Source organism: Glandiceps talaboti, chromosome 21, assembly GCF_964340395.1.
Source record: "Glandiceps talaboti chromosome 21, keGlaTala1.1, whole genome shotgun sequence".
NCBI classification, from domain to species: domain Eukaryota; kingdom Metazoa; phylum Hemichordata; class Enteropneusta; family Spengelidae; genus Glandiceps; species Glandiceps talaboti.
The window spans coordinates 4,166,736-4,194,604 of NC_135569.1; the positions used below are offsets into that span (position 1 = coordinate 4,166,736).

General features: G+C 35.4%; 1 protein-coding gene across 2 annotated transcripts; it reads left to right on the forward strand.

Moving 5' to 3' along the window:
- The first annotated feature begins 30 nt into the window (after positions 1-30).
- LOC144451340 (uncharacterized) lies at positions 31-27,792 on the forward strand. 2 transcript variants are annotated; one of them, XM_078142153.1, is made up of 15 exons: positions 31-68; positions 13,384-14,099; positions 15,325-15,406; positions 15,949-17,226; positions 17,724-17,778; positions 18,311-18,564; positions 19,010-19,161; positions 19,804-19,956; positions 20,438-20,564; positions 21,088-21,249; positions 21,625-21,791; positions 22,563-22,751; positions 23,011-23,096; positions 23,731-23,835; positions 24,166-27,792. In XM_078142153.1, exons 2-15 carry the CDS (start codon positions 13,399-13,401, stop codon positions 24,330-24,332), a joined length of 3,678 nt encoding a protein of 1,225 aa, XP_077998279.1. In that variant the 5' UTR covers positions 31-68; positions 13,384-13,398; the 3' UTR covers positions 24,333-27,792. The 2 variants fall into 2 exon arrangements, with proteins under 2 accessions (XP_077998279.1, XP_077998278.1); XM_078142152.1 differs by lacking the exon at positions 31-68 and adding an exon at positions 121-289.
- Positions 27,793-27,869: the final 77 nt, after the last annotated feature.

The window sequence follows — 27,869 nt, forward strand, 5'->3', positions numbered from 1 at the left end:
TTCAGTGGAATATACATGCTTCTAGGAACAGTTAATTGATTGATTGACGGGCCTCCACTTTCCACAATGTAAGTAGAAAAACTTTACGACAGAATATCATTTGTTACTTGACACGTACAATCGTAAGCAACTAGAGTGTGGCACTCTCCCTCACACCAAATGATCAAGACTCAAGGCTCGGGTGATCAACAAGTTGAATCACGACATTCACGAGAGATAGTGATTGTTTTGAGTGTGACTCAGTAGTGACTTTACCGTTCTACTTGTTATTATTGGAGTGCGACAACAGGTAAGATAATGCAAAGAAAGCTGGCGATGAAATGCAATGTGCAGCGATTCAAAATACAACATCATGACCATGGGCCGCCATGACGTAACGTTAATCGGAGTATTACTCGTTATGCATGGATGTACTTGGGGATACATCCATGGGTTATGGACTTATGGTACACGGTACGGTACCCTGCCAGTGTATTGATTATAGTTTATATTGTATACATTGACTATACGGTATATATCTAATCACAGACCCTACACGTAGGGTCTGACCTAATCTAAGATCCGCTATCAAGATCAATTAATACTAAATCAATATGAAAACATTAACTGTAGGCATAAACCCTCCACCAACCGTGGAAGATCTATGCTCTAGGGGACCACATGTGTCCTCTGGCGCAATCATCTATTTTGTGTGGCTTCGCTGTACATGTCATTGATGCTATTGTTCTCATTGAAAATAGATTAGAAACAATACACGTATGTGTGACAATAACTTGACTCCACACTGAATACACTGCGAAAAGCTCAAATATGTGTAAAACGTTTGTTATTGTACTACAGTAACTACAATAACAAAGATTTTACACATTTTATTAATCTTTTACAAAGTTTTGAGTTACAAACACGGACTTGGTCTATTTCGTTTCGCATTGATTTTTCAAGCCATGGTAACATGTTTTATATTTAAAAATCCAATATACCTAATCCTCAGGCCAAATAAAAAAAATTGTTTGATTCCAGTTAAACAACCCCACCTAGTCTTTCACACCGACCCTAAACTTTTTTTGACATATTTGAGAAAAAAATAGGAAAATCACAAAAAAAAAGTCTCGCAAGAAATAATGGATGCGGAAACTGACATCAGCTGAAAAAGACAATTCTTCCAATCTGTAATGGCTCTACATCTGATGAGAAGAAGCCAATAACACAGAGACCATATGGAAAACAACAGAAAAAACATAACTACCTGAATTAGACACTCACATATGAAAAAAAATTCTAAAAACAAAGGAAAAAATCTACCGACCCCCACCTATTTTAAAATTGAATGTAATCGGAACCACACAATTTTTTTTTACTCATCCATATGGCCACTTAATTTGTAAAACAAAGCTTGAACTTCTTGGTTTCTAAGTAGTGACATAGATACTGTGTCACACTTTGTGTGTCTGTACATGTAGCTAGACTTCCTGGTAAGTTTTAACAATGAAAGTAAAACATACACAACAGTATTGTATACCCAGTATCGATTCCAATGCAATTCAATCGAGAGCACGCATATAAAACTCAGGCAATAATTTTCCCCTGCACGTTTTACCCCAAATACATGGCAAGTTGCTTGCTCATCGATATTCATTCGCTCACCGATTTGGCTTTGTTTATTTCTTCAAGTTCACTATTTTACATGTGTAGAAATAAAATAATATTTCAGTGCCAATTTATGTGGGTGTGTGATTCAAATGATGTTTTCATCCCACTACATGGGGTGTATGATAAAAACTTTACGGCCTGGATATGGCTTTTTTGGTCTCTGTAGCACAGCTTACAGGTCCTTGTAAAGTTTGGCCCTTCCGCCATCCAACCTTGGGCCGCAAAACTTATATCCTAGCCATAAAGATTATTATTAATCCTTTCACTTATTTGGATATTATTGAAATCATGTCAAAAACAATAGAACAACGGAACATAGTGTAAGTAGAAAAGCATATATTTGTTAAACGAATGGTCAAATTGCATAAACAAGATTTTATAAACGTATGTACAATGTGTGTTTGATAATTTCATAGATGTTGGTGTCCAGCCAGGCTCTATCACATATATATATAGTCTCATTCAATCATAGTTATATTCAAAAAAGTAACACACATAGAATTTTGGGTAAATTTTAAATTGCTTTATAACTTATAAGAAGATACATGCAGCTTGTGTGAGTGTTCAGGAATGTACATGTAGCTGGTTAAAAATGTAAGGTGGATCCACTTTCCTGGTATACCCTGTGGGGGAAATCCCTAAAAAGGACACCTTCATAATAGATACATTGTTAGATGCACTTATGATATGCTTAGTCACTTCTTGAATTGTTATTAATGACCCACAGGTTGTATACAATCTCAGACAGTGATGTGAGGTACAATGGTTACATTGTGATGACACAACATTCAGGTTGATGTCACATGGTGTGAATAGATTCATATATAAACAATGCGTGACTGTTTTCTTAGAATTGAAAATTTGCAAAATATTCTGTCTACTTTTGAAGTAATGAATAATAAGTTTAGGTTCCCATAGACGATATGCACTTTAAGGACAATGCCACTCCAGGAATGTCTTTCATAAACTTTATGTTCTTGAGAGTCGTTTCATAATTTCGCATCATGAATATTTTATTTTGCACAATAATTTCACCTCTATTGTTTTCTCACTGTTCCACTGTTGCCTCATGGGATTAGCAGACGTATATTTATTAGATGTACACTGAATATTCATGAATAGTGCATCTCATACATGTATGTCTGCTAAAGTCTCATGAGAAAACAGTGGACTAGTGTGAGAACTAGAGGTGAAATAGAATTTAAATTTGGTGTACTATCTTGGCAATCAGGCAAAATTGATGTAATTTGAAATCATGAAAATGACTATTACCCAAAGTTGATAGAAATACCTACATTTCCTGATGTGGCATTTCCTTTTCACAATACTGTTTACATCGTGACAGTGTTCAGGTTGATGTCACATGGTCTGAATAGGTTCTTCATTTGTACATGTATATCAAAAAACATTTACTGTGTCCTATTTTGTTGGTGTGGGTCAAAATGATAAAAAGAAATGCATTTCTTGTGAGTCACCACATAGTAAGCGTGAGTGAGGAGAACACTAAATTTTGGTGTGACAATAGAAATTGTGTGTGTCATACTATTGAGTAATACCGACATGCCCACAGACTAAAAGTACAATGGTTATAGCATGACGACATGCCACTTGGACTGTCATTTGCATTGTATTACCACATGTACATCAAATGGTCTTAGAGGGCACACTCAATGTAGGACCTGTTGTAAAAGAATTGACAAACTTGCTGGATTAGTTCCTTGTAGTAATAAATACTTTAGATACCCTCAAACTACATGTAGAAGTATGATGGTTATATCACGACAACATTGGATTGTCAATTATATTACTATAAAAAGTAGACAAAACTAAGTTTCAGTTCAGATTTTCAATTCCATCATTCCATCACAACAACTGTACATTGTATTGTATGGAATTACACCCATGATGCGATAAATGATAAATTGATATGCCCACAGACTTTAAATTACTGTAACAACCGATTATAGTGGTATGTAGGTTTTTACAACTGTTGTACTGGAAGTGAAAAACTCAACTGAAACTTCCTTCTGTTGGTACTTATATAGTTATTCCCTAACATATCAATTTACAATGTATGTGTCCACAGATCTACAATATAAATGGTAATATCAGTGTCAAATGATATGAAGAGATCATTAAAACTTCTATAACATAGAACAGAAAATCTCAAATAAAACTTCAGTCTTTATGTTTTGTAGTCATAAATAAATTGGTGTCCACAGATTACTTTGAAATTGTTTGCATCATATGTCACATGATGTGCAGTGTATAGTATCCAGTTGTGTAGACATTTTGGCTCTCGCATTCACCTACCATGCCTGACATTTTGCTAGTGGCTGTGACTTTAATTCATATTCTGCCAGAAAGATGACACAAATTTATTGGCACTAAATGAGTACAAAAAAATGATGTAGAACGACCAGGGTATACATCATACATGTATATAATCCATATTTTCTGTTCAAAGGCAAACTTTGACTTTATATGGTGTAAAGTATAGTTATTTCTCGGTTTTAACAGAAGTTTGTGTGGGCTGCATGGCCATTCTACTGAGCTCACATGAATGAATTCAGAGCAGAGTTCGAAAAAAGTAGGCCGATATTTAATACTGTGTGTTTTATTTCTGTAATGAGTCACCATGACGTCAATTCAGGAAGAACAGATCATTTGAAATGTTTGTAGATCTAAAGTAAAGGTTATAAGTTTGTGATTTTGCCAGAAAAAGGACATCCAGAGTGGTTATTTCCTGTAGCCTGCATGATAAAGGTTACCTCATGTGTATAGTACTGTCAACCTGTTAATTTTTCAGCTTTAACTTGTCCAAAGAAATATTTGAGTGGTGAGAAATGCAGAAAAGAGACAGCTGTGTGTACAAATACTCAACCACAGTTGTGACCTCACTGATACTGAACCTTATAATTTGTGAAGAAATCTGTACAAGCAAGCCTTCCAACCTATTATCAACTGTTTAATGACGTCATTTCTGTAATTACAATGTACACTCTTTATCATACATGTACTAGTAGTATGCCCAGATCAATCACACTTGATGACATTGAGCACAAAATATCACTATATACGGTACGCTAAACAAGTAAACATCATGATATTCACATTAAATCTTGTCAGAAAATGAAAGATTTTGTACACTGAAGGATATAGGCATTTTTGACTCATGAATATTCAGTGTTCAACCATTGAATACATTTCTGCTGATTCCCATGATGCAATAGCCCTTAGCAAGGATACTATATAAAGGCACAAGATCAACTTGATGTTTCTCTGAAATCACAAGTAATTGTAGGTGATGTAAAATCATGAAATGACTCTCCAGAAACCATAGTTTATGAAAATGTCTCTATTTTCTGGAGTGTTGTTCCCCTTTAAATTGCCTCTGTAGTTTAACTACAAACAATAGCAGAAGAAGTAGGAATGTGTTTGATTTATGGGGTTTATATTTATTTAAAAAATAAAAGATTATAAATTCAGATTTTCACTTTAACCTCTCTATTTTATAGGGTAGGAGTGATGTCTGGTTTTATGTAAATATTGATAAGAAACAAAGATAATTCATTGCAAATATTATTTCTGTTTACATAAATTTGTATTTAGTTTACAATGATCTCAGTTCTTGTGTACACTGCAGAGATTGTAGGTAAAGTGTCAGTACTAATAACTATATATCATGCAATGTGCAGCAAGATATAACACAACTTGTCTTAATTCCTTTATTTCCAAATTTTGCCAAAATGGTCTGTGACTTGTGGAAATGTGTACAAGAAGTAGACATCTGAAGGCCACATTCTTTGAATGTTATATTTCTCTTTATATGGTGAAGATATGTCAGATTGCGATGTAAACAGGCTAAGTTGACTCTGATCTTAACCCAACACAGAAAAGATGTATGAACGGTTTAGGGATAATCGCACAATGTCAGACAAGCTCAACAAGTGAACTACGAGGGGGTCTGGCATCAATGCGTTTGTTGAACTTCATTTTCGTATTTCTAACCAAATGTTGAAAAATTTCATGCCTTCAATGATAACAGGTTCTGTATTTACTACTGAGATGTTGATAAAGTGATTAAAATTTATGTATCATGTACCACTAATTGACATGTACAATATCTAATTATTGGTATTTTACAATTTTCAGTGAATATGTTGTTGGTCTCACCATAGAACACCCTTCACGTGGAGGGTCTGTGGTCTCACAGTGTCACAGGTTGTTACAGCTAAGTCATGTACAGCTTATAAAAGTTTAAGTCATTTGCTTTGTTTAAGATGTGTAGTAGTATCTTTGACAAATCTAGTCTGAATGTGACATTGTTTACGTAATAAGTAGGCTGTTATTTCAATTTCATCAGTTTGTTTATTTCTGTGGTGGAACTAGATAGCAAGGTTAGTGACATCATGGTAAACAGTGAGTAATATTATGCTGTGTATGATTTTATAGGCAACACAATATAAACTATGGTATATTTTATTCTAATGTAAGCATGTCCTGCAATGTGCCCTATATGCACCATTGACACACACAATTTCTAGCAACACCCCAAAATTTGGTCTTCCCCCTGTCTCTTATTATGTGGTGACTCACAAGAAACTGCAGTTATTCTCATTTTGATTCACAACAACATAATTTTGCTATCATTAGAGGGCACACTAATGTCCTGAAACCTAAGAGTTACTCTCACTCTCAGGGCCAAACCCATACTTTCTATTTTGATATTGTAGTACGTGTCCATGTACACGTATACACATGTACTGTCAAAGGTTAGAAAGGGCACAAAACATTCACATGTGTATACAAGGACATACAGTATGTATTGTTCATCTGTACATGGAAGTATGGGTTATACTTCCATGATCTGTAGAACCAATGATTAAACATGCAAGCAATAAAAAAATCCCTATGCCTTTCTTAGTCTGTAAGGTATGCCGTGATGGGGCGTCCTCACACATCGGCGAGGCTGGTGAGGGCGGAACGTTGTGACATATCTTACAGTCTATGCCTTTCTCTACAGTATTATACCATTCTGTTTGTTTGTTTTTATCTCAACGTTCTACACAATCTGAATATTAAAGGGGCGTTGTTAAAATGTTTCTTGCAGTTGATTTTTATGCAAATTAAAGCTAGACTCCATGAAGCTGGATTATTACTTTTTAGATCACACAAGCAAAAATATATTCACTAAAAATTGTGATTGGTTTATTATCAGGTGATTACATGTATATATATATACCTTCTTTATTACCTACCTACTTATTAAATTTACATTTGTAGACAAAATAAATAATACATGTTTTGAGGTAGGTAAAAGGAGACCAGAAAAATAGCTACTTGCTAATCAAGTCTGTCTCCTTAGACACTGTAAATAAAATTTATAAATAAATACATGACAAAGTATAAAGAGGGCAGTGAAAAAAACCAACTAAATATCTATGAAAATATATACATTATACATCAACATGAGTTGCAGTATATTCATATCAGGTGAAGAAAATATTTTAGTGAGTTACGAAAAACATTTGGTTGCATGATCTAAAAAGTATGATGATTTGGACCTAACACATCTGTACAACAGGAACCGATATCACATACATGACGTGTATAATCTATACATTGAACGACAGTGGTTTTAGTTTGTATCAGATCTATCGTAGCAAACTGAAACCTTGATTGTCAAAGTATTGTATTTCCTCCTGGCCTATTGAAATTAAGTGGTAGCATGTATTCGTCATTACATTGTATGGTGTATGAGTCAACTATTAATGTGTTGTATGGGATATAACAAACAGTATGATGATATAAGTAATTGGGTAATGGTAGATTAAAAACTTGCTGTACATAGTACGTGTTTGTAATAATGCTTGATAACGACAAAGAAAACCCATGTATTATAATCCAGTTAATTTGTCTATTTATAGTATGACATTGAATCTGTCTAGTTAATGAAGGTTAGTTTTCAAGGGTTTCTAAAAGTAGTCTGGATACCAACTGTGGTTTCTAACCCTCATCATAGTCTGGTCATATTCCATCAATCAGCACACATTCCTTTGCTCCCTCCTACAGCGTTCATATAAACATGATTATGTTGTTGCGCTGCCACATGATTTAGTATAAACGGACTGGCGGTGGAGTCCTGGTTGGACATTGGACATCGTGAAAACAGCTGTACCAAATGAATATTTAATGAGTGGTGACAGCCTGCTATTACTATTGACATGCACTGTTTCGCGCTTTGCTCACTATGGGGTTGAACCATAATTAACACCTTTAGTCATGGCCTTGACTAGACTGTGAGTTGTAACGATACTATATAGGAACTAGACTGGGTTTATACAAATTTAGGTGTAGTTTTTGCTGTATATGTAAAAGGTACTCTTAGTATTCTACTTACTGAAGTATACTTAATACTCAAACCTGGTATAAGATATAACTCATAACCAATCTGATGATGTCATTTATCATACATACCAAAAAATGTTGAGCAAATCCCTACTATGGAATCTCTGTTCTAACAATGTCAGAAAACAATTGTTATGTTATAGAAGACATGCTTCAACATTAAAATGATATTAGAATGTGATTTTATGTAAGTATTTTCACTTGAGTCAAAAGCTTATAACTCAGCTTGCGTCACTTTAACATTGGTTAACGCTCAGACCACTAACAAATACTGTAAACTTGCATATTTTCACGACTTGAAAATTTTGCGATTTTACAGTCTTCATGTAGTTCACAAAGATTAATTTTCACTAATAACCATACTGGTACATTGCATTATGCAGAAATCTATATTTTCGCTACTACTTATTTTCGCGTTTTTGTTTTGTAGCGAAATTAGCGAAAATAAATCTTACGCGAACATTTCTAGGTTTACAATAGTGGTCTGAGGGCATGGGTGATTTTCATTGATAATTAAATCAGTCAATATTCAAAGGAAGTTGGTTGAGACAGAATGAGACAAATGGATTTGGCGTCAGGTGTCAATGTGTTTTGACAGCACTAAAAACCACTTGATAAACAACACAATAGTATGATTGTTGAGTTGTTGCTGTGTTTCCTGGTTTGCATCCTCTTTACATAAACAACAATTATTTCCAACCAGTGAGGTGTAAGTGATAGTATTTTACCAAATGCATGTACCATGTACTTTAGATTATTGGATAAATCTGAAAATGTAGTATTTCACAGACTCCAGGGTACTAACGGTACACAAAGTACTCCCATGTATTGTTTTACTAAATGACCATCTACAATGTACAGCTGTGCTAGCTGTAACAGCTAAGTTTTTTGAAACTATTTTGTTACACATAACGACTTAATCGTAATATCATACACCCTGAATGGTTATTGAATCATCTGTGGGTAAACATACATAATAGTTAGTAGACATATTACATGTGAGTGTACAATGTAGTATAGTTCAATATATCCAATCAAATTGACTTTTGGGTCCGCACCCAAAAATCAACACAACAGTTGGTCATGTGACAACTGTGAATTTAACTTACATGTACCGGTATATACTATACTACTTATAGATAACAGCCCTTTAATTGAGATGTAACATGTCTATTTTTGGTATTTTAAAAATTTTCTGGGTATATCTTGTTGGTTGTCTTATCCAAAATATAATACCCCAGTTATAGCTAGGTAGGTTGGGACAGAGAGTTTTCTGAATTGGGGAGGTCACATCCTAGGTCACCGATCTTTGTCAGAAGGAGAGGTTTCATAACACTGTGTAACTTCCTTCCATTGAAATATCAACTTGGTGTTTCTTGGCAATCGCACAGTATGATTTAACCCCTTCAATACTGAAAACATTCCCGCCAAAATTGTTTGGACAAAATTCTTGTTTTATGTAAGTTTTTGGCATATATCAACTTCATTTTAGACTGGAATTAAAGAAATGTTAGTTCCTAACAAAGTAATATTATTGTAATTATGAAAATATTCATATAAATTGGGTCCCCATATTATTTAAAACTCGTCTCTAGTCATGAAAGGGTTAAACAGTTGAAATGACATGGCAGGACCTGAAGTTTGTGAAAATGACTTTGTTTCCTGCAGTAGTGTCCCCCTTTAACCTTTGCACATTCCTGCGGTAGTATCCCCTTTCCACTACATTGTATGCCAAACAAATTAATGATGTGGTGAATGCAATGAGGAAGAAATATAAATGTACTACTCTGGCAATTGTGGTTTCAGTTTACTAAGATAGATACAAACTAAAACTATTGTTGTTCAGTGTGTACACGTAGATTACACATGTGAGTGATAGTGATGCATGTTGTACCATAGACAGTGGCGTTTCTTCCTTCCCCACACTCTATGGTTGAGTGGATATAATCACCCAGTAATCAAGATATTGTAAACATTGGAAGTCCCAAAAATGTACACTGCAAGATCACAAAAGTCATCAGAAGTGCCACCCTACTACCAGTACTTTTAACCAAAGTCCATTTCATAGTTTATATCAACAGTTTATATCAATATGTATGTGATAGTAAATTTTCACTTAGAGTTTATTTTCACCTTTTTTTCGCAGCTGCAGTTTTCAAGTCCCCGAAACTCTATTGATACTTACTGTACATACCTTTCTAAATCAGTGAAAATTATGTCCAGGAAAAGCAACCAAATTTTCTATTTAGTTGTAATTAAATCCTTGAAAATATATTACTTGACATTGTCACAACAATGATTTAGTTGTGCACTGTTTATCATAGTAAACCGAGACCACAGTTGCCAGGGTAGTATTCATCTCACTACTTCATCAGAGATTTCCACATGGGTGTGGTAGTCTCTAAGAGTTCCTTCAGGTTTCCAGAAACCAATTAAAGACTCAATGATAAACAGAAGACTGATTGACATCATGCAGGAAGGAAAAACAAAAACTCATGAAAATATAAAATTACGGAAAAAGTTGGTCAGGTCAATTACGTGCAGAATAAGCTTTGGGTGAATCAGAAACAAAATGACGTTCTTATTAAACTTAGATGTACATTTTGTATCAACATGACGGGAACCAAATCTGTTATTTGTAAATAATGTGCACAGATGTACCAATTTGTAAGTGGCTGTGTTGTTTAGGGGTAAATAATAATAATTATATAAATACATTTTACATGTAATAAAAACATGTTTTACATGCTGTACAGATGTAACCTGAAAGATCCAGGCATTGTATCCACTTTAATGTGCTCGTATGTAGTACATGATGATGTATGTAGTGTGAATTTGATTCCCTAGTTGTCAAGTTTTCATTCCTCAGACTTGGCTTGTTCTTAACATAGACATAATCTTCTTACAGATAAATCACATGCACAGTGTGGTTTTTATGCAAGACTGACCTTCAACAGTTGTGTTTCCTTTGAAGGAAGGTTTTGGTTTCCCTTTGTCACTTTGTGATAAACGGAATTAATGATTACATCATCACCATGGTGCTTTATAAAAACTGTGGGTAGTTCTTTAACTCCAGTAAGAAATCACTACCAGAACAAAGCACATAATTGTAGAGTTTGATCAGTTTTAATCCAGTGTAAAAGTGTTTTGTCTGCACCTGGTCCTACATACAGTACTTAAACCTGATATTTTCGCTACTAGAAAATTTTGCGATTTTACAGTTTTCAACAAATTCTAAAAGACTAATTTTTACTAATTACCCGACTAGCACATCGTTTTCATATACAAGAAGGCATTTTAGTTGAAGTATTTATTTTTGCGTTTTTGTTTTTGTGCTAAGTTACCGAAAATAAGTTTTTAGTGAAAATTTCCAGGGTTACAATAACACCCTCAATTCAATATGACTCATGGTACAGTATGTCATCTAATTCCATGTACTGTGTTTTTACTCTAAAGTCCGAATAAATACAACAATGTTCAACCAACTGTACCTCTCAGCCTGTCTCAAGTGCTAAAACTACGTACTAGCAGCAAGTTTCTCTATTGATGGCAGTGTACAATCTTTCACTCCCTGATGTTTAATTGTTGATAATACCAAGGCTGGTTAGTCACTACACAGATAATATGACACATACATTCTCTCACTTCTCTCAGACTAATAAACAAACAACTCCAACATTTGATGTTAAATTAGCAACTAGGACACAATACAACATTGCAATGTTGTTTATTATACCAGATTAGATGTCCCACAGTGTCACTATCCTGAAGACTCTACATAAAACTCCACTGGTGAAATGTACACTAATTAAACACCAGGGAGTGAAAGATTACACTACGATCAATAGAGAAACTTGCTTCTATAATAGGTAGTTGTAGCACAGCTTGAGACATTGACTAAGAGATACAGTTGGTTGAACATCTTGTATGTTCATGCACTGAGTTCGAGCGACTCCACATGAATTCCAAGTATTGAATATTACCCATTGTAATTGTAATGATAAACAGATTATGATGAACGTAAAGGAAATACAAACAGTTGGGCCATTAGCAGTAGTTCTGTATGTAATCTAAGATCACTATCATACATTTTGTATACATGTATGCGAAACAAAACCAGTTTTAATTTCACACTTGTTAGGATTTTATCTGAATTCCTCTTATATACATGTGTTAGTTTCTTATGTGAAGTCATAAACCAGATATAACTTTGTTAGTGTGATCATCGAAAACACAGATTACGATTATTATTATTGTATGTGCATTGTGATCAGGGCAGCCCTACATGTACGTGTACAAATTGTATGGTGATCAGGGCAGCCCTACATGTACGTGTACAAATTGTATGGTGATCAGGGCAGCCCTACATGTACGTGTACAAATTGTATGGTGATCAGGGCAGCCCTACATGTACGTGTACAAATTGTATGGTGATAGGGGCAGCCCTACAGTACACGTGGATAAATCGTATGGTGATCAGGGCAGCCCTACATGTACAATGTACGTGTACAGATTGTATGGTGATCAGGGCAGCCCTACATGTACGTGTACAAATTGTATGGTGATCAGAGCAGCCCTACAGTACACATGGATAAATCGTATGGTGATCAGGGCAGCCCTACATGTACATTGTACAAATTGTATGGTGATCAGGGCAGCCCAACAGTACACATGGATAAATCATATGGGATAGGGGCAGCCCTACATGTACGTGTACAAATTGTATGGTGATCAGGGCAGCCCTACAGTACACATGGATGAATCGTATGGTGATAGGGGCAGCCCTACATGTACGTCTACAAATTGTATGGTGATCAGGGCAGCCCTACAGTACACATGGATAAATCGTATGGTGATAGGGGCAGCCCTACATGTACGTGTACAAATTGTATGGTGATCAGGGCAGCCCTACAGTACACATGGATAAATCGTATGGTGATAGGGCAGCCCTATATGTATGTGTACAAATTGTATGGTGATCAGGGCAGCCCTACAGTACACATGGATAAATCGTATGGTGATAGGGGCAGCCCTACATGTACATTGTACATGTACAAATTGTATGGTGATCAGACCAACAGCACACATGGATAAATCATATGGGATAGGGGCAGTCCCTTTTAGATGGTAAAATGTCAGATGACACTTTGTTTCAAGCTAGCTAGCTTCCATTGTATATGTGTGATTTCTGTCAATCTGATGTACCATTTTTGTTTTCACTCTCATGTAGTAAAATTAAGATGTTGAATGTAAGTGTATTGTTTACTAGTTGTTAAGAGTTATATACTTTCTGGAGACTCATTTTATGTTTTTCTTTTGTAGGAAGAAAATATTAATATGCCTCTTGCCATTGTTGATGGTATAATAGAAGAATCTGGATTCCAAGCCTCACCAGCAAAATACAGAGCCGTTGCCATGGCAAGACCGCAATCTGATCAAGGAGGCAGAGTATCAGTTCAAACACTGATCAGCCAAACTGAGACAGAAACTTTAAACTCTGACCCTCGACCTGCAGTGAGGTCAAGAGTCAATCCACCAATTGCCAAGAAACCTCTCGGAAAAGTTAACAGTAATGGGCTTGGGAATAAGTTAAATATGTTAGTTCCACCAAAAATTGCCAAGAAACCAGCTGTTCCAGTTAAACCAGTCTTTCGCCAGAACCCAGGTGTATTAAAAAGACAAAATTCAAGGGAAAAAGTTAGTGATTTCCCCTCACCACGCAGAGTACCAAAAACTGACAACTTCTGTTATGAAGTTGTTGACCTTAAAGAACATAAAATGTTAAATACACATGAGTATAATAATGCACGAGATGTGAAGAAAATTGCAAAAGTGCAAAAACCACCGCTACCCCCTCCTAAACCTACAAAATCTAAAGTAGAAAGGTTCTGGGCTAGAAGGATATCACAGGAGGATGATGTATTTCTGGAAGAGCCAAAACGATCTCCGAGTAAAGATGATGAATGGGTTGATGATGATGATGATGATGACGATGATGATGATGGTAACAACGATAACAGACATTCAGGGTCAATAAGGTAGGTTATATATGTTATTATACCATGCACAAGCCAAGTTATTGTATTTGAACAGAAAATATGGGTTATATACATGTACATGTACCCTGGTTGTTCTCATGACAGACCTGTATCAACATGTACATTGTATGTACGTCACTGATTCAGCAGCGCTCGAAATATGAGTCCAAACGTTCCAAATCACCATTATATTTCCTCCCTTTTTGTAACTTATGCTTGAGAAATTGGAAGTGTAATTATTTTATTCTCTAATATTTTACTTCATTCAGCCTGAAAAATACTTATGACCAAAGGATTTTGTCATTAATTGTCGAGCAACTCATGACAAGGCCCCTTAGGTCACTTGAATTTTGATTGGCTGTACGAAGAAAAATATTGGGGAATAACATCTAACTGAACCGTATAGACATGCATAGAGAAGAAATACAAGGACAGACCTAATACATCCCAAGACTATGCACAGAAATGAATTGATTTACACCTCTTAGAAAGACACAAATATCATTTGTGTTTTTCAACGTATCTACTTCCACAACAAGAGGACACATATTATTGCTAATTCATCAGTTAATCATTTTAAAGCGTGTATTGATAACCACCTCAGAACAGTAAGGGGTCTTTAAAAGCTTCAATGGCTTCCTACCCAATGTAAATTCACGGTAAATTCCACTGTGACATTACAATGGTATTGAATATTTTGTCTAAAGCCTTCACTACCAAGGTTGTACCCTTGAAATAACTGTAAAACTAATATTACATTGTATTGGCCATCATGTAAAGTACTAATTTCATATCATAGCTGTCAGAGAGAGTTATGAATAACATCAATTTTGTCACTGTTTGTATGTCTGGAATGTTATGTATGAGAGGTGACAGTTGTCAGGGGCAACAGAGGAATGCAAAGGTTAATCTACAATCAGTTCTACATTGTATCCTTTTTGACCTTCCTCATCAGAATGACAAATTACATAGTTACAGCTCACCTCTAGAGGGCGGTATAACCTGTACTTTCCAGTTGGAGACCAGGAAGGCAAAGTGGAAATCTTTAGACTTCTGACTGTTGTATCATTTTCATAACTAAGTTGTTTGGAGTCTGGTTTTCATATTTTCAAGAAAGATGCTCAGATGCCATGTTTCTTTGTTCAAGGAGAACACTGCAGTAGTGTACATTTTTGTACAAAATGTTGGTTTTCATTTAAAATTACCCATTGTTCTTGCATTGCAGTACAAGTGCAATACAACAAATCAGGAGATACAGTCAGAGAAGGCAAGCACAAGGTAAAAGACTCAGTGGAGGTAAAAGTCAGGTAAGGCAGTTTGGTGCAAAGACACCAGTTCTTTCTTTACATGTGGACTCATAAAAGACATTTGAGACTGTATAATTATATAGTACATGTGTGTGTATGTGTGAAAAGGGTGTCTTAAAAGGTGACAAAGGCCAGACTGACTCAATCTTATGCATTTTATTATGCATGGAGGACTAAGAAAAGTCGTTTTCATAAATTCTACATCACATGACTTCTCTATAATAGAGTTATAAAAATTGGCCAATCTGGCTTAGTTAGAAGTGGCCTGTTGTAGACTGGGGTGAGGCTTTCTAGGAAACAAACAGAGTTAGGAGCTAAACACAGCTTTATAGAACAATGTATCAGACGTGAACTTTTCCAACATATGAAGCACATGAAGTTTATCATTCAAATTCTGAGAGGATTGACTGTAACATGGCTGAAGTTTTTGCTTCACATCAAAGGTACCAGTCTAACATAACAATAGTCAGTTTTTTCTACAGTATGTTGCCAAGACAACAACTCCTAATATCTTTGGCATGTCAATTTTATGTCATAAACAGGACACACACAGAAGTAGTGTTCCCAAGGCAACAGTTCCTAAGGTGATAACTCCTCCTGATGAATGGGACAGTTCAGACTCTTACGATGATGTGGAAGTTGTGGAGGAACTCAGTAAAAGGGTTCTCATGGATAAAGACAATTGTGCGAGCACAGAAACAGTTTCAGACAAAATGTCACAATCTAGTGCGAGTGAAAATATTAAAAAAGATGGTAGCAGGAAAATTATCAACAAGAGAAACCTTTCAATCAAAGTCAAACCTGATGGTGTCAATTTGAGAAGAAAATCATTCAAGCGTCCAGTATCGCCAGTAAGAGTATCTCAAGGATTCAAAACATCACTTGTAACTTCCTTTGGCAATATATTTGGGAAGAAAGTAAACAAAACAAAGACTAGTACTCTGCCAGAGTACACTAAGTCAGAGGAATTGAAGGAAGTAAAACTTGAAACACAGCTAAGTCAGCGTTCATCGTTGTCCTCCCTAGGTAGCTATGTAGACCCGGATGAAATCGAAAGTTTGAATGCAGGTACAAAGACAGTTGGAAGCTATGAATCTGAAGAAATATTTTCAGATCCCAATGACTACCCGTTGTATCTAGAGATTGATTCTACGACTCCATATGCATCCAGTACTGCTGCTGGAAGTAACTCAAGCTGTCAAAGTGACTCCGATGTCTCCCCATCAATTGTTCGGAAATTTGATTCATCTGTGAGTGATGATGATCAACCTCCTCTTGCTCCCCCTAGGAACAGCAGTCTGTTGTCTGACATGAATGGACAAGACAATGACAATTTAACAATTCCAGAGGGAGGATTGACAAGTGGGCAGAAGAGCCCAAAGCTTCCTCCAAGACTGTCATCCAATCAAGAAAGCCCAAAGCTTCCCCCAAGACTGTCATCCAATCAAGAAAGCCCAAAGCTTCCTCCAAAGCTATCATCCAATCAAGAAAGCCCAAAGCTTCCTCCAAAGCTATCATCCAATCAAGAAAGCCCAAAGCTTCCACCAAAGGTATCCATCAACCAGAACAGCCCACAACCTCCTGTAAGGGTGCCATCGGCTAGCTCCGATAGCTCAGAAACGGCACCCACTATACCTCTACATCGTGGAAGTACAAAGTTTTATGTAGATATAGACTCATCAGCTAATGATAATAGCCCACAGTTGAAGCCAGCACAACCTATGAATGAAGACACAAGTGAAACAACTGAAGAAAATAGGCCAGTACCTAAACCACGCAAACAAAAGAAGAAGAATACGGGACATTATGCTAAGAATTTGGTAAGTTTTTGTAGTGAGTGGTGTGGAAAAATATATTTAAAAAAATTGAAAATGTGCGTCATTTTGATAAGAATCTTGGATGTTTTTAGTGAGTGGTGTGAAAAGTATGTACAATAACGAAAAGACTGATTTGATAAGGATATGGTTAGGTTTTGAATATTCATGAGAGGTGTTACACTCAATGGAATAAGCACTCATGACTCATGAATATTCATTATTCAACCATGGATATATTATTTCTGCTGATTCCCATGATTCAATAGCCTACAGCAAAGATATGCTATAAAGGCACAAGATCAACTTGATGTTTCTCAATCGCCAGTAGTTGTAGGTGATGTAAAATCATGAAGTGACTCTCTAGAACCCATACAAATGTAGTTTACGAAAATGCTTTTATTTTCTGTTGTGATATTTCTCATTCCCTATACAATTTGAAGTGTATCATGGCAGTTCAATCATGCAGAGTGTTTCTAATTTTCTGTTTCCCTTTTTTATAGGGAGTAAATCATGCAATACAAAGAAACCAACGGAAATCTCGATATGTTGATAGAGGTAAGGAAATGTGTATATTAGGTCATTTTCATTAATGTTCATGTACCGATGCTGTGAAAAATTCTTCAGAGCTGATATTATAGCTAGTACTAAAATGTTAACTAATACACGCAACATGCTTTTGATGTGCTGAGAGCTTTCGACTGCAAACAGTCAATCTTGTTCACTATATAATGATAGATGGCGCTATTTATGATCATGTCATAAGGTGACAGAGAATTTAAACTGTAATTGTTGCTTAGAACCCCTGTAATAAATCTGATACAATGTGTACAGTAAATTTGGGGTCTGCCATCTTGTTTTCAAGGCAATAGCCAATCTTTCATTTTCCCACAGAGTTAACAGAGTTTTCAGCAGCCATATTGGATGACGACCATATTGGATTTTAAGATAGCTTACTTCTGATATCATTTTGACCTCTGTTTCAGTAATTTTGCATTATTTTCTTGACCAAAGAGTAGCAAAAGTTTGTTTTTTTATTTCCGAGGTGAATACTATGTAATTAATACATCAACTATTTTACATCTTTCAGCACCAATGTTCCAAAACTATGAGGCCGAAGCCAAGAGAAGGGCCACCCAGAGAATGAGAGAAATCCCAGAAGACGAAGTAATGGAAGAGACAGAAAATGAAGAGAAAGTGCCTGAAACAGAAGAAGAAGTAGAACAGACTGTGAAGTATCGAAAAGGGGGGACTCTTGACCGAGCACTTTGGAGTGAGCTGCCAGAAGTCAGAAAAAGTGGATTGTTGATGACTTTGGACAGACAACAGTTGAAATTACAAGAGGTATTTACATTTTTGTTAATTTTGTTTTCAAGACTTACATTAGAAAATGTATATAAAGATATAGTGATGACTAAGGTAATAAGCACTTAGGAGGAATTGTGAATGTTTATGTTCTACATTACACATGTGCATGTCTGCTGACTCCCATGATGTAATCTGTGGCTTATGACGAGGAGCTAACCTGAACAATGAATGATGAACAAGTTTCAACTGATAGTTTCTGCACAATCGTGTGTATGCTTGTGATATAAATGATGAAATAACTATCCAGAACCCAAAGTTTATGAAAATGACATTTATTTGGTGTCATGGTATTCCCCTTACATTTTCCACCTACTTCAAAAGTTTGCCTATTAAGTTATTCTTGGACTACATCGGTTATGAGATGATTTTTTTTCATTAGAAAGTGTAGTTTTTGACATCTGTACTGTCTTTATTTTCACAGACCATGTTTGAGGTGATTTCATCTGAAGCATCATACTTACACTCTCTGAATGTCTTTATTGACAATTTTGTTCAGAATATCCACATACTATCATCAATGGAACACAGGCAATTGTGTTCCAATATTGCAACTATCAGGGATGTCAGTGAAAAGTAAGTAAACAGCATTGTGATTGGATGATTATGAGCATGTGACTTAAAATATATGATATGATTGGTCAGTTTTTCTGTCATCTGTTTCATGATTGGCTGATAATGGGCTTGTGACTCATAACATGATTGGTCAGTTTTGAAAATTTTAGTAATTCAGTCAACTGTCTTATGATTGGCTGATTATCATCATGTGACTTAAACTGTATAACATGATTGGCTAGTTACAAAATAATTGAATGAAGGTTAGACAAGTTCAGACATTCAGGTTAAAGGCCCATGTGTCTATCCCAGTTTCTCACATTGATGCTATCGTATCATTGGTGCTATTTCATAAACTGTTTATCACACCTAATTTTTAATCCTTATCTGAAGAGGGCCTTTAAATTCCAAGGTTTCAATCCCAGGTTCTCACATTTGTGTTATCTTATCAGTGGAGTCATAAGGATGACATAGAATCTTTCATTTGTTCTAGACCAACGTTTTCTATACCTCTGTCTGCCTCAACTGTAGTTCACACCAAAATAATATGAATCAATACTGTATGTATTATGTAGTTGGATAATTTAGTAAAAATAGTTAAATACAGAAATGTATATTATGAATGATTTCTAACTAATTCTCTCAATTTTGGTTCTTTTACAGACTTCTGTGTGAACTTGAGACAAGACAGGAAGAAAGCCTTGTCTTAACAGATATATGTGATATTTTGGAGAAGTATGCCCAGAACTACTTCCATTACTATGTTGTATACTGTAGTCATCAATCCCAGCAAATGAGAACATATACAGAATTAATGTGAGTACATGTAGATATGTCTATTTATTGTGTTGGGAATTGTGTGTGTGTGTGTGTGTGTGTGTGTGTGTGTGTGTGTGTGTGTGTGTGTGTGTGTGTGTGTGTGTGTGTGTGTGTGTGTGTGTGTGTGTGTGTGTGTGTGTGTCTGTCTGTGTTTGTGTGTGTCTGTGTCTGTGTCTGTGTCTGTCTATGTGTGAATAGATGTGTCTATGTGTATGTGTATGTGTGTATGTATGTATGTGTGTATGTCTGTGTGTGTATGTGTATGTGTGTCTGTGTATGTGTGTGTGTCTGTCTGCCTTTAGTATGGGACACAATGTCTCAAAACCTCTACATCAATTCTAATGAAACTTTGTTTGCATCTTCCTTTTGAGAATAGCAAGAACTGCTCATAGTTTCTGACACATTCTATGAATATTTATTAGCCGTTTGCATAAATAACTACTTTCAGTAATCTGGTTTTCTGTACTTGTGTTTTTAGGAAGAATGGTACCTTTGCTGACTTGATTCATTTACTAGAACACAAACCAGTATGTCAAGGCCTTTCTTTCCAGTCATTCATTACATTACCAATGCAAAGAATTACCAGGTTACCACTGTTGATTGAGGTGAGAATTGATTTAACAAAGTATGCACATAAAAAAATAAAGTTTTAAACTTATGCTGTTACTTAGTACAGAAAAAATCAACCAATTTTCAGTTAAAATCTGGGTCGCTATGCAAATTGTTTAAACAGATGTCAAAATGAACCTTTTTTAGAATCCAATATGGCCGCCACTGAGTACCATGTTTTACTCTGTGAGTATATCAACAATTGTTGATTTTCTTGTAAAGAACTTTCTTTCATTCTTTCAAAAGGACTAGGAACAAGATTTAAAATGGTAAAGTTATGAGAGATTTGAATAATTTTGATATTTAGGCAAATTGACTCATATTTCAGAGAGCTTTTTCATCTCCTTTCTAACTCTAAGCGCCACTGAACATTGTTTTCTTTGGATATTTGGTGCTATATAAATTTATTAGATAGATAGATAGATAGATAGATAGATAGATAGATAGATTCACCAAGCCATACTTAGGTATAGTGTATGCAATGGTAGTTCATGTTTGTTTTCCATTATGTTTCTGTAGAATATTTTCCACCGAGCTGTGGAGGACTCCCAGACATACACATCTGCAAAAAGTGCATATATAGCAGTTAAGAAAGTTGTACAGGAATGCAATGAGGGTGCCAGGAAGATGGATAGGATATATGAAATGTTTGAAATACAACAACAGTTAAAAATGAGCAAGGTAAGATAAGGGTTACTATGTTACACCTAGTGGTCAGTTGTAGCTATGCAATTTGTCAGTCTGATGAGGATCTTCAACCCAGGCAGATCAAAAACTAAATGCTGAAATGCGAAAACTTTGAACTGCGTGTGCGTTATATATAAACATGTGTAAGTCGTTTGACCTACTAAGCTGATGAACATTTTTTGGTCATGGTAATTTCTACCATAAAAAGTACATGAATAAAGCTAACAGTTAAGTACAAAATACATTTTGAAATTGTCAACATCTGTAAGTACAAAAAGAAACTGAAGAACTGAGCTCGGCATATACACTAACTGAGTGAATTACAATGCCTGTTTCTAATCTAACTCACATTTTCACATGTTTCCATAGCAACTGGCACTGATATCAGAAAACAGATGGTTGGTGAAGAGAGGAGATTTGATCGAGATCAAGTATGCAAAATCCAAACTACCTTTCAGTACATCAGTGAAGCCAGTGCAAGACCCAATCCATCTGATTCTGTTTACAGATCTTTTACTTATTACAAGACGAAAAAGGTAAGATCTTGACATCTGAATATATACTGTGAGATGTTCATGGATGGGTTTACATGACAATGTTTTCAAATAGAAACCCTGATGTTGTTTTTATTTTAATGCGTTTTCATGTGTGTACATATGTAAGATAGGCAGACAAAGATTTTTGTCAAACTACAGCTGTGTGAGAGTCCCATTCAATATTTGTTGTGTTTATACATGTATATGTGTGTATGTGTTGGGCCAAGTGTCTGGATGTGTGTAGGTCGTGTGTGTGTGTGTGTGTGTGTGTGTGTGTGTGTGTGTGTGTGTGTGTGTGTGTGTGTGTGTGTGTGTGTGTGTGTGTGTGTGTGTGTGTGTGTGTGTGTGTGCATGCGTGCGTGTGTGCATGCGCGTGCGTGCGTGTGTGTGTGTGTGTGTGTGTGTGTGTGTGTGTGTGTGCGTGCGTGCGTGCGTGCGTGCGTGCGTGCGTGCGTGCGTGCGTGCGTGCGTGCGTGCGTGCGTGCGTGCGTGCGTGCTTGCGTGCGTGCGTGCGTGCGTGCATGTTTTAAATGAATCCTGTAGAAGTTACAAAAGCACCAATAGACCTCTTCCCAAGGTGCTAATCATGTCCAGTCAAGAATGTTAGACATTGGCTTCCTGTAGTTAGAACACTTTCGTTACCCAATATTATTTCATGCACAACATGTTTTCCAACCTTCTGGATGCATTTATGACAAAACAACCCACACTTGTATTCCCTTTGAAGATAAAATTAACAGTATAATGACATTGTTGTTTCTCTATTTACAGTGATGGTAGTTTTGTGGTAGAGGACCATTGTTTACGTAACATGTGTCAAATCCAGGCTATAGAAACCCCTAGTCAGTATCCACAATTCAAGCATGGTGTACCAGAAGGCTGTACGAACATCTTTATCCTTGTGTTACTGGAAAATTACAGGCGGAGGCAGCGAGAATTTTTACTGAATTCTCCTAAACTGTAAGTGAAAACATGTTCCACGTAATGAGACAGGCTTGGGGATTGGATGAAGAAATATGTATGTCTTATTATCACCTGGTCATTAGCCAACCACATACTTCATTACTTATGTTATGCAAAATTCCATATTCAAGTTATCCATTTTCAAAAGGAGTGTCGCAATAAGGGCACCATGTGGAGTTAGTAAAATGTTTTGACTGGAAGGACTTGAATCATTCAGTTCTTTGTTCTCATGGTCTTCTCTGATTCATTTTGATAGGAGTGACAGACAAAGATGGATTGATGTGATTACTCCAGAGCAGGGAGATGATGATTATGAAGAAGGTAGAATCTATGAAGCCTGGGGTAAGATCATGTTATGCAATATAGATTTGTAATGTTTCATCATTCTTATTAAAGCTGGACTAGCTGTTACTGGAATACCACTGGAAATTGTTAAAATACCAGTAAATTAGACATTGTTCATGTTCATTAGGGGTTGATCATAACAAGAAGTGGTACAGCAATAAGTTTAAATCGTGATCACATTAGGGTACTGAATTTTAAGTTGATCCTAGTTCTGAGTGTGTCCTAAGTGCTTATCTCCTTCAGAGAAAACTTCTGTCATGAATATTCATCGTTCAATCATGAATATATTATTTCTGTTGACTCCCATAATTCATGGGCCCACAGCAAAGATGTCATAATTGTACATGTAGGTGATACAAGATCATGAAATGACTCTCCAGAGCCCATAGTTTATGAGAATGTCGCTATTTCCTGGAGTGTTCTTCCCCTTCGAAGGGATTTAGGTCAAGTCTGAGTATTTTCTGTGTCATCAAAAAGCAAAAGAATTGCATGTTATTGCACTAACTGCAACCTTTCAAATGATAAATTATAATTTGGAGATGTGAAAAGACTTCTCAAATAACAAACATATATATTCAAATACCATTTTTTGTATTAATTTGTGGTGATTTTTTGTCTTATGATGTATTAGACTGTCCACAAGTACAGTGTGTAGATGCATACACAGCTGAACAACCAGATGAGCTTTCACTTGAAGAGTCTGATATTATAAATGTCTACAGAAAACTACCAGATGGTAAGAATCTTTTATATTACAAATTCTAATCCCTTCAATTACATTTTTTGTATATTTAATTATTACACATGTACTACTATTACTATTGATGTGATGCTTTCAAAATTCTCAAAACCTTGAATTTTAGTGTCAAACTCGTGTTTCGGTTATTTGACCTTGAACATTGGGTCAAGGTCAAAGTTCAATGACTCATTAGAAACATTCCAAAACACTTCTTCAGTTATCTAGCAAGACCAGTCATTCTTTATATCCACATACGTGCAAATTTACTGAGTGAATGTATTAATCAATCAAAAAACAACTGATTATTTATTTCTTCTCTCTCTTTAGGTTGGTATGAGGGTGAGCGACTACGAGATGGAGAGAAGGGTTGGTTTCCTGCAACTCATGTTGAAGAAATACTTAGCCAGCATGTCAGAGCAAAGAATTTACGAGAACGCTATAAATTATTATGTATATCTCAGTGTTACATACATGCAAAACTTGGAGGTAAATAGACTTACATTTGTAAGGTAGTCAAGTCAGTACACAAGTGAAGTCTTGTGTGAGAAGGTGTGCTGTGTAGAGAAGACACACCATCAGAAATCTAACATCTTGTCATGAGGGCAAAACATTGTCTTAAACATATTCAGTGGAAAGCCAATGTCTAAACCATAGTCAGTGGACAGTCAATGTCTTAAACATATCCAGTGGAAAGTCAATGTCTTAACCATATCCAGTGGAAAGCCAATGTCCTAACCATATCCAGTGGAAAGCCAATGTCTTAACCATATCCAGCAGAAATATGATGTGTATGATTTAAAATTATTATCCAGTGTCTATTACTCATGAACTAGAACACCTTATTAAACCCTGACTGCCAGAACTAATAGGCATCTGTGTCTATCTGCTGGTACAAGTCAGAAATGTAATTGTTTTGAAAACAATGACAAAATCTCTAAGAAAAGTCAGTTCTACAGAGTATTAGCATAATCAAATATTTTATTGAAGCAATCTAAAGTGCATGCTGAGGCCAGTTTATCTAGTGCACAATACAAAACCAATTATTATTTATTTATTTATTTAAAGTATGTTAATGGCCATCATGACCATATGCAAATTTGATGGCTGATTAATTAACAATGGAGAGTACTTCTCAACATTTGATTATGCAATGTATATGATAGTTGTGCCTTGAATTCACTCATATATAACATCAGTGACAATATTCAGGATTGTATAGTCAAACTACAAGCTACAATCAACAATTCTAAAGAGCTAGAAAATATTGCTTTAACATAGGGTTGTTGGTGGCTGAGTGTTTAAACCACTTGGCTCTTACCACTGTGGTCAGAGTTCAAACCCATTCACGGTTTGATTAAATTTACCAGCTGTAAGTAAGAAGAGTGTCGTTCAGTTTGACTCTACCAAACAACGCAGGTTTTCCCCCGGTACTCCGGTTTCCTCCTGCATTGAACCCATGAGGGATGGCCCTCACTGGGCTTCTTGGGAGACAAGTGTTTGTATACTTAAAGAACTGTCCAGTATAAATAGAGATTATTATTATTATTATTAAACTACAAGACACGTCATTTATGCAAGGTGTTTGTAATAATATTGTGTGAAGCACCAGTGGCAATATCCTGAATTGTGAAGTCACACTATGAACTGTAATCAGGAAAAGTATTATTTTACCATGCAAGAGATTATGTTATTCATGCAAGGTATTTGTAAAAATAATGTTAACATCAAATATTATTTTCTTGAAGGAAATGAATGATATATCATGAATATATATGAATTATTATACTTTCGCCATTGAAGAACAGTCACTTCGTACTTATTGATCCTGCGATATGTAATTAAAGGCCAGGGTTACAATCTCAGGATCATTATCTTATCAATGATGCTATATGGATTACATACAATCATTCCATATAACAAACTTTTTCTATAGCTCTGCCAGACAACTGTTTTTCACAACTTAGCCTTTATCCAAATATAAAATTGGCCTTTAAGATAAACAGAGAGTTTGTAAATATTTAAGTCCTTGTTATTTCATTGGCCAGATAGGGGGAATTGAAGTAGACACCCCCAAGTAATGTGGTTAATTTGAAATAAGCAATTGTTTAGATTTTCAGTGGCTTTTTTCACAGTTTAGTCTCTTTAAATATGTAAATTCATTCATCCTTTGTTTGAATATTGATCTTGCAATGACAGGAATTTTAATGTACCAAAACAGAATATATTTTTGAACATGAATTTAAAATCACTAGCACCCCTCTCAATACCTGCATAATGGTATACTCCTTCATAATTTTCCATGGAGGCCATACCATTTTTAGTAGAATAGGGCTGCTAAGCCAGTTTCACTCATAACATTAATAGAAGATCCTTTTTATGACTGTCTAAGTGTCTGCTATCTTCAGTTGATATATTTGCCCAAAAGGGACAAACATAAATTTGTATATTTGGAATTTTGTAATACAGTTTTCGTCATACCAGCTTTGAAATGCACTGCGTTACTATTTACTTACCATATATTCATTGTATCATGGACCCTACTTGGAGAGTCCGTGGAGAGTCCATGATTGTATTCAGGATAATTTACTTATTTTTCAAGTGGTTACAGAAGAGCTAAACCTTTATGGATTGAACTTGTTTGTTTAAATGAACAGTGAAGCAAATGTTGACATCAATAAACAGATATTTTACCACTGCAACAAGTACTGTAAACCTGGACATTTTCGCCAAAGACTTATTTTTCGCTAATTTCGCTGGAAAGCAAAAAAGCACAAATAAGTACTGACTAAAATACCTTTTTGCACATGATCAAAATGTACCAGTTTGATAATGAGAGACAATTGGTTTTTGAGAACTTGCTGAAGAGTTTAAAATTCCAGAATTTTGTAGTAGTGAAAAATATCAAGGTTTACAGTATATCCTGATAAAATGTCTGCAAGGTCAGATATATGCTTCATTTTTTGATTTTTGTAAACAACATTTTTATATTGATTAAACAGATGTATCACCGTACGTCATTCAAACAAACATTTACTGATGAACTTTTTAATGAAACATGGTATCTTTCATTTTTTGTATACAGTTCCATCATTAAGCAGATGTTTTACCACTGTATGTCATTCAAACAATATTTACTGATAAGCTTTCTACAAAGTCAAATGTGTGCTAAGTTTCATTTTTATACCATTTCTCGTAAATTGCTGATAAGTATTTACATATTAGTGATAGCATAGGATATGACATTTTGGGTGTGTTACAGTATTCAGAAATCTAAATGAAAAAGCCAAATCAATTTCGAGTTATCAGAAAATCTCTATGTTCTCGTCAGAAACTTCAAACAGATTCAATCAGGTGTCAATTAGCACATTATGAGCTAACCTATAAATTTAACACCCATTTGCGTATTGTGAAAATTGAGCAGAAAGACAGATTTTCAATAGGGTTTTGAATTCCATACAAATTCTGAAGGTACATATGAGATGGATTTGACTCATAAGGAGTAATACTCCAGGAAATAGAGACATTTGCATAAACTTTGGCTCCTGGGAAGATGTTTCATAATTTTACATCATATCACCTACAATTACTTCAAAGAAACATCAATTTGATCTTGTGCCTTTATATGGTATCTTTGCTATGGGTCATTGAATCATGAGAGTCAACAGAAAAAATATATCCATGGTTGAACAATGAATATTCATGACTCCTGATTGCTTATTCCCTTCAGTGTAAAACATCTCATGAATATTCATTGTTCAATCATGAATATATTATCTCTGCTGGGAGTTGAATATGAGGACTAGATCAATGGAGAATAGTAATCACACCTGTATTTTTTTTTACATTTTTATCACTTTTATTATAGTAATTGTACATAATACACTAGACTGTACATGTTTTGTTGATGAAATTTTTCACACTTGTATACTATATGTTGAATAAACTTCATATACTTTTCACCACTTAATAACCTGTCATGTCTGTTTTGTAGAGTTTGCGAAAATGCATGAACTTATTGTCTTGCACATTAC

What these genes read in the sequence shown, in the direction of transcription:
- LOC144451340 (XM_078142153.1), top strand. Translation starts at nt 13,399, where the DNA reads ATGCCTCTTGCCATTGTTGATGGTATAATAGAAGAATCTGGATTCCAA. An exon ending in CTTATTACAAGACGAAAAAG is followed by an intron (nt 21,792 to 22,562) that starts GTAAGATCTTGA and finishes CTCTATTTACAG; the next exon opens with TGATGGTAGTTTTGTGGTAG. An exon ending in TAGAATCTATGAAGCCTGGG is followed by an intron (nt 23,097 to 23,730) that starts GTAAGATCATGT and finishes ATGATGTATTAG; the next exon opens with ACTGTCCACAAGTACAGTGT.